This window comes from Camelina sativa, chromosome 19 (assembly GCF_000633955.1).
Source record: "Camelina sativa cultivar DH55 chromosome 19, Cs, whole genome shotgun sequence".
Classification (NCBI taxonomy): domain Eukaryota; kingdom Viridiplantae; phylum Streptophyta; class Magnoliopsida; order Brassicales; family Brassicaceae; genus Camelina; species Camelina sativa.
In genome coordinates, this window is record NC_025703.1 from 20,437,082 (window position 1) to 20,449,027 (window position 11,946).

At 39.8% G+C, this 11,946-nt stretch overlaps 2 protein-coding genes across 3 annotated transcripts in view; one reads left to right on the forward strand and one right to left on the reverse strand.

Annotated features, from left to right (window-relative positions):
* LOC104766757 (pentatricopeptide repeat-containing protein At2g20710, mitochondrial-like) lies at positions 9,135-10,920 on the forward strand. The gene is made up of 2 exons (XM_010490701.2): positions 9,135-9,495; positions 9,583-10,920. The coding sequence occupies exons 1-2, from the start codon at positions 9,235-9,237 to the stop codon at positions 10,762-10,764; spliced, it is 1,443 nt and encodes a 480-aa protein (XP_010489003.1). The 5' UTR covers positions 9,135-9,234; the 3' UTR covers positions 10,765-10,920.
* LOC104766756 (pentatricopeptide repeat-containing protein At2g20710, mitochondrial-like) overlaps positions 10,872-11,946 on the reverse strand; it is a 2,892-nt gene continuing 1,817 nt past the window's right edge. Inside the window, exon 3 of one of the 2 annotated variants that reach the window (XM_010490700.2) lies at positions 10,872-11,698. In XM_010490700.2, the coding sequence (XP_010489002.1) occupies positions 11,102-11,698 (597 nt within the window). In that variant the 3' untranslated portion in view covers positions 10,872-11,101. The remainder of the gene's footprint in view (positions 11,699-11,946) is intronic. The other variant, XM_010490699.2, reaches the window with a different exon arrangement.

The window sequence follows — 11,946 nt, forward strand, 5'->3', positions numbered from 1 at the left end:
TCTCTCTCTTTCATTGTTGCTGGCCTATGATGATTCAAATTTTGCCTACATTGTCTGAGTTAACTCGTGATATCAACTTTTTACAAAATGTTTTCTGAGGCCTATATATATATATATATAATAGTTTTGTTTTGTTTGTGAATTAGCTTATTTTTGCAATATTGAGTATGGGGGGCTGGTGATGATGTTTCATATCTTTGCCTACATTGCCTGATCAAAGTTATTTTTGGCTTTGAGCAAGTGAGTGAATGATACTTTTCTGAAACCTCCTCAAAAGTCTGCTTAGTGCTATTATCTTCTTTTTTTTTTTTCCTAGCGAAGCTGGATCTTTTTTGTAGTGTAAGGATGTTTGTTATATGCTCCATGTGATCTGTCCCTGTGTTACCCCATGAACCTTCTTATAATCTTAGAAAATGGTTTAGAATGAATCTTTCCTGAGGAAGGATCATTTACTGAGAAATTAAGCCTTAATTAGCCCCAACTCATTGCTCTCTCTCTGCTAGAATTTTAATTTTGTATGTGTCATGTTTCCAAATTTACAATACGTTTTTTTTTTTTTGGATTTGCCTGAAACGTCTACAATCTTTGGACAGTTGGAGGGAACATTTTAAACTTTCACTTAGAGCCTTAACTAGTGAAGATTAATGAGGCAGAAACGGATCAAAGCAATTATTTTTCTAGAAATTTGTCAAAAGAATTAAGAATCTGAGTGGCGCTAGATATAAAAATCGGTCATGCTAATGAGAGAAGAGAAAGTGCCCTCATTATTGTATCGTTATGTAATAAAGATAGACAAAGTAAAACAAGAACCTGGACACTCTTTTTCAAACGCTTTAGTAATAATTTGACTAAAGGAGATAACTTTATCTGCATTTCCAACTACTTGCACTAAAGGAGATTGTGAATTCGAATCACCGGTTGAAGCACTGATAAACATCGAAGCACTGATTAAAGGCATTATTAGTATTTTAACAAAGAGAATTGTGAATTCGAATCACCGGTTGAAGCACTGATTAATCGATCGATGAAGCAGAGTTGGTTTAGGTTTAATCTGTTAACAGCTGTTGCTATAAAAGCCGTCTTCAGGCTGTTTTATTTTTTTATAGGAATGTGAATATTCATATAAATGAAAAATTTGAGGTTTTACAAAAGCGCTTCACCTAGAGTTGTAACCTTGCCAAAAAAAGAATAAAAAACAAGGGATACAATATAAGTTGAGTGTCAATCAACTAACTAAACAAACGATTATCGAATCCAAAGTGCCATCATGTTCCTGAATTGCTTCCGGTTGCTTCTGGCAGTGATAAGTGTTTCTCAACTCCTTTTCGATATCCTTAAATATTGCTTCGGGTGTGGAATGGACATGGTTGTGGAGAATGTTGTTTCTCAGTTTCCAGATGTGATAGACCTCAGCTTGAGTAGCAAGTTTCCTCAGAATTGCAGGAGCCGTGTCTGACTTCATCCTTGTCCAGGTTAGGAGAGAAGACCAAGTATAAAAACGGTAGGGATTTAGGTGGAAATGGGACTGAACCCTTATCCAGAGTTGCTCACTAAACGGGCATCTAAGCAACAGGTGCTCATGAGACTCGTCGGAGGTGGAGCAGATGCAGCAGGTTAGAGGTGTTGCTATGCCCCAGGAGGCTAGTCGGTCTCTAGTAGGCAGTCTACCCAGTTGCGCTAGCCACATAATGAAAGCATGTTTGGGGGTTGCTCCCTTGAACCAAATCGAAGAAGCCCAATTTTTCAAAGAAGCTCTCGATCGAACTAAGCCCAATAAAGCGTAGAGGTTTATTTCCTGAGGTGACCGGGGTTCGGGGAGTAGCCAAACATTTCCAACACAGGCATCAGCAACCAAGGAGTGTAGAGGGACATTTAGACGACTAGGACCATCCTCTCCAGTCAAGGATATTAAAAGACCAAGAATGGACCAGGAGTCAAACCAGAAGCTAGCCCTCACACCATTCCCCAGCTCGCACTTCACAAAAGATTCAGCCAAAGATCGTAGGTGTAGTAGTGATTTCCAGTTCCAAGAATCGCTTGCTACAGCTTTAATGGACCAGAAACTTTTACCTTTGATATGATGATGATGATGCCAGGCCACCCACAAGGAGCCACTTTCAGAGAAGAGTAGCCAGATTAGCTTCAAGCAAAGAGTAGCGAGATTTGTGGAACTCATCCTCGTTGATTAATGGAAGAGACGTTTGATAACTCACTTGGGTTTGATCTAATTAAACTCGTAAAAATCGCGTGTACATACACTTGTTTTCTTATTCCTCTCCTTGGGGCTCGGCCTCTTCTCTTCTCTTGTTCGTGTGTGTGTGTGTTCTTTCGAGTTTCAGTCATTGATTTTTGAGCTTCGCGGCTTTTTATGCAAATTTCTCACTTGTTTGTTTCGTCGCATGATGTCTCATTTTTAGAATAACTATTTGTTTATGTTGATGAAAAATCCAACTATCACTGAATAACTAGTAGTAAAGTGGCGGGCTATCATGGAAGATGTCTTTAACTTCCATCTTTATGCGGCTATTGACTTTTTGTTGTGAAATAGAGATACTCGAAGGATGTATTCTGATTCAATTGAATAAGTACATTATATAGTAAAGGATAAAGCCATAAGTACAATGAGATTCCTAATCCGACTTAGAATAAGAGAAGGTGGCCAATGGGCCTTATGGACTTAGACATATGAATGGGCCGGTTACAAAGATCCACTCCAAGTGATTTACAGCACTCTCCCTTGGATGATATAACCGTGCAAATGCTAAGAGATCACCGTAATACGCTTGGGGACGCTGCCTCATTAAAACCTTACCAGGAAAATCCATTGAGACAAAACCATGGTGAAAGAAAAAGAGTACAACACGTATTACTCCCCATGTTCCAAACATCACTAAAAGTCCTTAAGTCTCTGCATCCCAATCTGGTGCGTGAGCTTCTTGAATGTTAATGTCGGTAATGACTTAGTGAAGAGATTGGCTGAATTGTCGCATGATGGAACTTGTACCACTTGAACTTCTCCGGCCTTTTGTAGTTCATGTGTGAAGAAGAACTTAGGTAAAATGTGCTTCGTCCGATCTCCCTTAATGTATCCTTCCTTGAGCTGTGCGATACAAGCGGTATTGTCCTCATATATGATAGTCGCTTCCTTGTTATCGGCCATGCCACAATTTGACCTGATATGTTGAATCATTGATCTCAACCAAACACACTCACGGCTGGCTTCATGCATGGCTAAAATCTCTGCATGATTAGATGATGTGGCCGCTATGGTCTGCTTCATTGAACGCCATGAAATTGTTGTACCACCGTGCATAAACACATAGCCAGTTTAAGACCTTGCATTATGTGGATCCGATAAATAACCTGCATCAACAAAACCAAATAAACCTTCTTTGTTATAGTTAGTATAATATAAACCCAAATCCAACGTTCCTTGTAGGTAACGCAATATATGTTTGATACCGTTCCAGTGCCTTTGGGTCAGACAAGAACTAAATCTTGCTAGGAGGTTCACAACAAAACAAATGTCTGGTCTAGTGTGGCTAGCCAAAAACATTAACGCTCCTATAGCACTGAGGTATGACACTTCTGAACCGAGAATCTCTTCATCGTCCTTCTTTGGGCCAAATGGATCAATGTCCAAATTAAGGCTTCTCACAACCATTGGGCTAGGAAATGGGTGAGCCTGGTCCATATTAAATCTCTTAAGTGCCTTTTCAGTATATGTCATTCAATGCACAAGGATTCCATCATTTATGTACTCAAGCTGCAATCCCAAACAAAACTTAGTTTTACCTAGGTCTTTTATTTCAAACTCTTTCTTGAGATATTCAACTGTTTGGGCAATTTCCCCAGAGGTTCCTAGGATATTCAAATCATCCACATATACTGCTATGATTACAAACCATTTGTTTGCAAACTTCTTTATAAAAATACATGGACTGATGGGATCATTCTTATAGCCTTCTTTGGCTAGGTACTCACTTAGTCTATTGTACCACATACGCCCACATTGTTTCAGTCCATAAAGGGATTTGTTTAGCCTTATGCAGTATTGTTCTCGAGAACCACTCTTATCTTTGAGCTCAATACTCTCTGGTAATCTCATATAAATCTCATTATCTAGTGGACCATATAAATATGCAATCACTACATCCATTAGCCGCAAATCAAGTTTTTCTCTTATAGCCAGACTTATTAAAAATCTAAAAGTCGTTGCATGCATCACAGGGGAGTATGTCTCCTCATAATCTATTCATGGTCTTTGAAAGAATCCTTGGGCTACAAGTCGTGCCTTATATCTCACGATTTCATTATTTTCATTTCTCTTCCTTACAAAGACCCATTTGTGTCCAGCTGACTTTATATCGAATGGTGTCCTTAAGATCGGACCAAACACATTCCTTTTCTTTAATGAATTCACCTCCATGTCAATGGCTTCTTTCCATTTTAACCATTCTAAACTTTGAGTGCTCTCTAATATAGACATGGGTTCATAATCTTCATTTATTTCAAGTGCTACCTTGTATGCACATATTTCATCAATGTTGACATCTTTTCGGTTCTATTGAATTCTAGATATGATATAATTTATTGAGATCTCGTTATTATCAATACCTTCAGGACCTTGAGGTTCAGCATCCCAAACCTCATTCGGTACCTTAGGATTTGCCGCGGCCATGTCTATATTTTCCTTAACCTCGGTTTGATTTGCACCTTTCTTTGATTTCCGAGAATTCTTATCTTTGGAACCTATTGGTCTACCACGTTTCAAACGTGCCTTAGACTCTGTAGCAACTTGATTGTGTTCTTTTTGAACATCAATACGTACTGGTGCATTACAAGCTGGTATGTACGATTTCATAACTTTCTTTGGGTCAACAAAGGAATCTGGCAATTAATTAGCTAGCTTTTGTAAATGTATAATCTTTTGGACCTCTGCCTCACATGCTATAGTCCGAGGATCTTGCCAATTCAAGCTTGTTTGTCTCTCCACCCAACATAGGAAATTCGGATTCAGAAAACTGACAATCCGCGTATCTAGCCTTAAATAAATCACCCGTAGTTGGCTCTAGATACTTAATAATGGTGGGAGAATCATATCCAACACATATTCTCATCCTCCTTTGAGGTCCCATCTTTGTTCTCTGTGGTGGAGCAATAGGTACATAAACGGCACACCTGAATGTCTTTAGATGGGATATGTCTGGCTCATGACCCGTTAGTAATTGGGATGACGAATATTTATGCTCACTAGATGGTCTGATGCATATAAGCTCTACTGCATGTAATACTGCGTGTCCCCAAGCCGACACAGGAAGCTTTGACCTCATGAGTAATGGTCGAGCAATTAATTGAATACGTTTAATAAAGGATTCAGCTAATCCACTCTGTGTATGTACATTTGCCACGAGATGTTCCACACTTACCCCCATGGACATACAATAATCATTAAACGCTTGGGATGTAAATTCACCAGTATTATTTAGACGTATAGTCTTGAGTGGAAAATCTGGAAAGTGGGCTCGCAGACGTATGATCTGGGGCAACAATCTAGCCAACGCAAGGTTTCTAGTTGATAATAAGCAAACATGCGACCATCTGGTCGATGTATCAATAAGGACCAGAAAATATCTAAACGTCCCACAAGGTGGGTGTATTGGTCCACATATCTCTCCTTGTATCCTTTCCAGAAAATTTAAAGTCTCTTTAGTGACTTTTACTGGTGATGGCCTTATAATGAGTTTCCCTTGTGCACATGCCACACATGTGAAATTTTTAGGGATAACTCGTCTCTCTTTAAGAGTGTGCCCATTTGAGTTCATAATTAACTTACACATCATGTTAGAACCCGGATGGCCAAGCCGGTCATGCCATAAAGTGAATTGTTCATTGAACATCTTGTTCATTGCCATATTAGCCTCTATCATATCAATTTTAGCATGGTAAAGACCAGTGGATAATGCGGGTATAGTCTCTAAGACTTTCTTATGGCCTTGGATGATGTTAGTAATATGTAGGAACTCTTGGTTTCCTTCACCCTTAGTTTCAACATGGAAACCATTCAAACGAATATCTTTAAAACTTAATAAGCTCCTCTTTGAGCTGGGTGAATATAAGGCATCACTTATTTCAAGATGTGTGCCATTAGGTAAAATTATATGGGCCTGGCTGTAGCCTTCAATTAAACTTGCTATACCCGCTATTGTGCTAATCTTGACATTTTTCAAAATGAGATTAACAAAGTATCTCTTATCCTTCAACATTGTGTGGCTTGATCCACTATCCACCACAAGTATGTTCTTGTCCTCAGCCATTTCTTAATATGGACAAGAATTATGTTTTAGACATAAAGAATAAAACAAACAAATATATATATATTGAAGAAAATAAAATAATTGAATTTAAACCAAAACTATAATTCAAAATAATAATCCAAGAAACTTCAAAGCATATAACATAGAAATTAAATCAAGATAATTTCAAATTTAATTATCCTCTCCTAGACAATCTGAAGTCTCATAATCCAATTGGTCATCATTCTCATGGTCGAAATCTCCTTCACCATCAAGAAGAACCAGGATAGCTTCTGGATTCTTTTTCAAACTCTCTTGATAGAGATCAATAAGGTGCTTAGATGTCATGCACGTCTTTGCCCAATGGTTCCCCATACCGCATCGGTGGCAAACAGATTTGGTCTTATGTTGCGGTTTGAAAATTCGGTGGCCTCTACTTCGACCACGACCGAAGTCTGATCGATTCCCACGGCCATGACCATCATAATAGTTTCCTTGGTAATTGCCACGACTACCACGTCCTCTACCACCACGGCCACGACCGTGATGCTTGTCTCTATGGACGTAGTTAGACTCTTTGGTCTGTTTAGGCCCTTGAGGCTCTTTATTGGTCATATCAACCTTATGGGCTTCTGGTAATGGAGCAAAACCAGGAGGTCTCGTTGCACTGTTCATTAGTAATAACTCATTGTTTTGCTCAGCAAGTAGCAAACAAGAGATTAGACTTGCATATGTTTTGAAACCCTTTTCACGATATTGTTGCTGAAGCAGTATGTTGTTGGTGTGAAAGGTTGAGAATGTTTTCTCTAGCAAGTCTTCCTCAGTAACCTCCTTACCACATAATTTCAAGATCGAGACTATCTTAAATAGCTCTGAATTATACTCTTCCACGGATTTAAAATCTTGGGTTCTTAGATTTTTCCAATCAAATTGAGCCTTTGGTAGGAGCACTGTCTTTTGGTGTCCATATCTGTTTTTCAACTCTGTCCAAAGGTCAAGAGGATTCTCAATGGTAAGGTACTGATTTTTTAGACTCTCATTAAGGTGATGGCGTATGAGGAGAATCGCTTTGTATCTTTCCTTTTCGGTGGTATCATTACCATCCTCGATACATTCACATAGGTCCTTTGATTTCAGGATAATCTTAGTGTCCAATGCCCATTGTAAATAGTTGTCTCCGGAGACATTAAGGGCAGAATATTGGAGATTGTTGAGCTTTGTCATCTACACAGTACAAAACATGCATCCAATCATTATCATGCAGTATTTAAGACTGAACCATGCAATTAATTTCGTCTAGGCTATGCGGTATTTGAGATCGAACCATGCCATCAATTTAAACTAGGCCATGCGGTATTTGAACATTCATGCTTTTATACATAATTTTGTGGTTAATTCTATGCATGAAAACAATCCTAGATAAATTATTGTCTAGTATGAACAGGAAAATATGCACATAATTTCAAGTTTTAGAAGTTTTCCTTTTTTCTAGATAAGATTTCCTTTTTCTTTGAATAGGATAATGACAAGAATTTTAGGGAGATACATTTTCTCTAGAATTCTGATTTTAAGGTTTGATTTTAGGGTTTTGATTTTAAACAAACAATCAATAATAATCGGATTTAAAACATAGAACAATCAGTTTAATATTTTTCTCTATGAGTTTCGATTTTAGGTTTCTAGTTTTAAGGTTTTCATGCAATCGATTTTCAAGCAAGCAATCAATCACAACCGGATTTTAAACATGGTACAATCAGTTTAATTGCAAACAATCTAAGCAATCCTAAAACTTCATAACAATCGAATTTTAAAGTTTTAGGGTTTAAGGGTTTCAAAGCTTAGGGTTTTGTTTATTGATTGTTTACTTGTAGATTTTAGGGTTCTTATAGAATTAAGGACCAGATTCAATTCATATGTTATGATAAGGTTTGATTGTTTACCTTAGCACCTTTTGGGGTTGAATGGAATTGATCCGGGAGCTAAATACCTCGGATAATAAACAAGTTAATCACGAACAGGCCACAAACCTCGAGCTTGATCACGAACTCACGAACTTATCCTCCGTTTTTGAGCTTGAACGAACAAGGGCTGTTGTGCGGCGGTGTAGGGTTTTGGAAATTTTTCTCAGTTGGAGTTTTGGGCAAACTTGTGCTGATAACGTGTTGTGAAAGTAGAAATACTTCAAGATGTATTCTCTTGTATTATTAATGATTCAATCGAATAAGTACATTATATAGTAAAGGATAAAACCCTAAGTACAATGAGATTCCGAAACCGACTTAGAATAAGAGAAAGTGGCCAATTAGTCTTATGGACTTAGACACATATGAATGGACCGGTTATGGAGATACACTCCAAGTGATTTACAACACTTTTTTTATTTATATATATATATATATATATAATCATCAATTGCGTTATGATCGATCTCGCTAACTAGTATGATCTTGCTGCTTATGTAAAAGGACCATTCGAATTTTGCCTACATCGTCTGAGAAATTAACCCAATGAATGATATAGTATAATCTGAGGCCTACCTACTACATATAGTTTTGGTTTTCATTCTTGGAGAATCACATTTTGTAGACTTGTAGTGTTAATACGAGTAGGCTCGTGATGTTCTGACCAAAGCTATATAAGTTAGTGATCGTGATTGACTAATTTGCTAAACAAGTAACAACACTTTTTTACTTGTCTTAATCATATGAGAATTCTGGATTAACTATTATCAATTTCAGGACCGGGAGATTCAAACCGGATTTTGTCTAATTGGAAGTTATGGTATTTTTCCGGTTAAGGAGTAAAATATATAATAAATAAAAAAACAAAAAAAAAATTGAAAAAAATATGAAGTGCCGTCATCGTATCTCTCTGGTGGACGCAGGCGGACGAGAAAACCTAGGGATTAGGGTCGGGTCAGAGAGTGAGTGTGAGGAGCATGAAGCATCTTCTCCGACAACAATTCCGTTATTTCTTCTGGAACCTTCCTTGCAGGCGCTCCTTTGTTCGATCCCCGAGAACCATACCTTCGCCGGAGCTCATTAATGAGACTCTCAGGCGTCGGATCGAGAGAGTTCAAGATTCGACGGTCTCCATCACCCCTTTGCTCCGAGAACGCGGAAATCAAACGCCACTTGGAGAACTCAGAAGCATCATCTCCTCGCTTCACAGATCCAGTCGCTTCTCCCATGCCCTCGAGGTTACCTTTTTTTTTTTTGTGGATTGATTTTTCAATTTGTTTGATTGTACTGTTTTGTGTTGTTAATTTTATGGATCCAAATTTTAGGTATCGGAATGGATGAGTGACCAAAAAGCCTACAAGCTGACTTCGATGGATCTTGAGGGTCGACTTCTCTTGATTGCTAAAGTTCGTGGCGTGGAAGAAGCCGCCAAGTTCTTCGAGACTGTTCCTGTAGAAAAGAGGGATCTTTACTTGCACACCGCTCTCCTCAACTGCTGCACAACACCCGGAGACGGAGGCTCATTGACTCTAGCCGAGATCACCTTTCAGAAGATGAGAGACCTTGGTTTTGCTGACCACAACGCCGCTCAACTCTTCAGCACCATGCTCTCTCTCTATTACCAGGCCGGTGATCACGACATGGTGGTGAACCTTCTCCGCGAGATGGACGACAAAAATATGAAACCCCAGGGCCTCTCCTTTGAAAAGCTCCTAACTTCATACTCCATTGCCTCCGTTTTAGACATCCAAGGAATGGAGAGGTTTTTGAGCAAGTGGGAGGGTATGATTCAGGAAAAATGGGTCACATTCTTCTTTCCAGGGCTGGCCTACATTCAAGCTGGGTGTAAGGAAAAGGGTCTTGCTTTGCTTCGTAGGTCAGAGCCTTTGGTTGGTGCTGCCTCCTGCAGAGATACCATCTACGGGGGTCTCATGCTTGCCTATTGTGCAGAGAACCTGACTAATGACGTTTACCGTCTCTGGAACTTGGCCAAGGCCTACGGGATTTCCTTTGACAGCTCCACATTTTCTCGCATCATCACTTCACTTACAAAGACTGGCAATCTCGATGAGATTCTGCAAGACTGGGATGAGTGTCCCAGTCTTGATCTCAAGGACTTTGGTTTCCAGAACAGATGTGCCAAGGAGGAGGCCGAGAAGGTTGTGAATATGCTTGGGAAGAAGGAGAGCAAATGGGAGAGTTTGGCTCACAAGGTACCTAATTTAGTGGAGGATGAAGATGATAAAGAAGAAGAGATGATGAAGAGAGTGGCAGAGGCCATGGAGGGGAGGCTACATGACCGCTGGAACCCAAAGAGCAGCATGGCTCTGTCCGCTTATGCCTGCGTGCAATATGTGGAGGGTCGGAGAGACATGGAGAGTACAGCCGACATCCTGAGACTCCTGAACAAGCGAGAGCAAGTGTTGCATGCAATGGACAAAGACCGACTGAGCCTGAAGATGGTGGAGGCAATCAGAGGAGGAGGATACGTTGGTGGAGAAGATTGAACACAATATTTGTAACTCTGTTATCTAGTTTGACTTTAATTTATTAGGCGTTTCTCATTAGTTAACTCATTCGTCTGAACTAATAATAAGTCTACTATAATAGATGGAACAGAAAATGTATAAATCCAATTGGTCTCAAAACTGTTGTTTGGAATGTGTCTTACTACTCCTTCCTTAATGTACCATTAATCTAGTATCAGTTAACTCCATTCTTGAGACAAGCATAACCCAAAAAAATGATTGTAGATAAAACGTAACTGCATAGTATCTCAAAATGGTATCAAGACGTCATTGTTTGGGATGCGTCCCTGGCTAGATTCTTCTTACTTCACCTTCATCAACGTATCAAGTTTTCCCCCATAGCATCAACGATCTTCCAACTCAGTCCAGCTCCATTCATATCGTACAGTAGTTGATCATATGAAATGTGTCCTCGCTCGCTTAACAGTCTCAAAATATTTCTCAAACTCTCCATGTCTCTTTGACCCTCCAGATAGTCCACACAGCTCATCAGCACAACCTGATGTGGTCTCCACCCTGGCTGGCTCACCTCAATCGCTCTCTTCCATTTCTCTACCGCCTTGTCCATTTCACCCGCCATCTTGTATCCGAGAGCTAAACGCTCCCATGTGCTTGTATCCTCCACTCTCCACTTGTGGACCAACATCTGTGCTACTTCCTCTGCCTTCTCCAACATCCCCTTCTTGCAGTAACCCGTAATCAACAAGTGTGGGATCCGAATATCGAAAAGGGAGTGTCCAGCTTCCCACTCTCCGATAATCCTCTCAGCCTCGTCAATGTCATCCATCTTCAAGAGGGCGCTGATCACGCTTATGTATCCAGTGTTATAGAACCCGTCCAGTTCCTTGTACAAGCTCCAGAGACGGTACACCTCTTGTTTCTTACCTGCAGCCCCATAGAATGACATGAGAACCTCATAAGCGTGCTTTCTCTTGTGAGGATTCATCAACTGCTCTGATTTACGGAGCATATCTAGCGCCTTATCAGTTAATCCAGCCTTTAAGTAGCCGTTTGCTACATCGGCGTATGTGCGCCAGTCCAGATGGAGTCCCGGGTCAGCCTCGCAACGCATCAGAAACTTCTCCATCCCGTGTACATCAGATACAACCGAATAGGCATGCAGCCTCGTGTTCACAGTGAAGATGTCAGGCTTGACAGTCG

What these genes read in the sequence shown, in the direction of transcription:
- LOC104766757 (XM_010490701.2), top strand. Translation starts at nt 9,235, where the DNA reads ATGAAGCATCTTCTCCGACAACAATTCCGTTATTTCTTCTGGAACCTT. An exon ending in GCTTCTCCCATGCCCTCGAG is followed by an intron (nt 9,496 to 9,582) that starts GTTACCTTTTTT and finishes TCCAAATTTTAG; the next exon opens with GTATCGGAATGGATGAGTGA.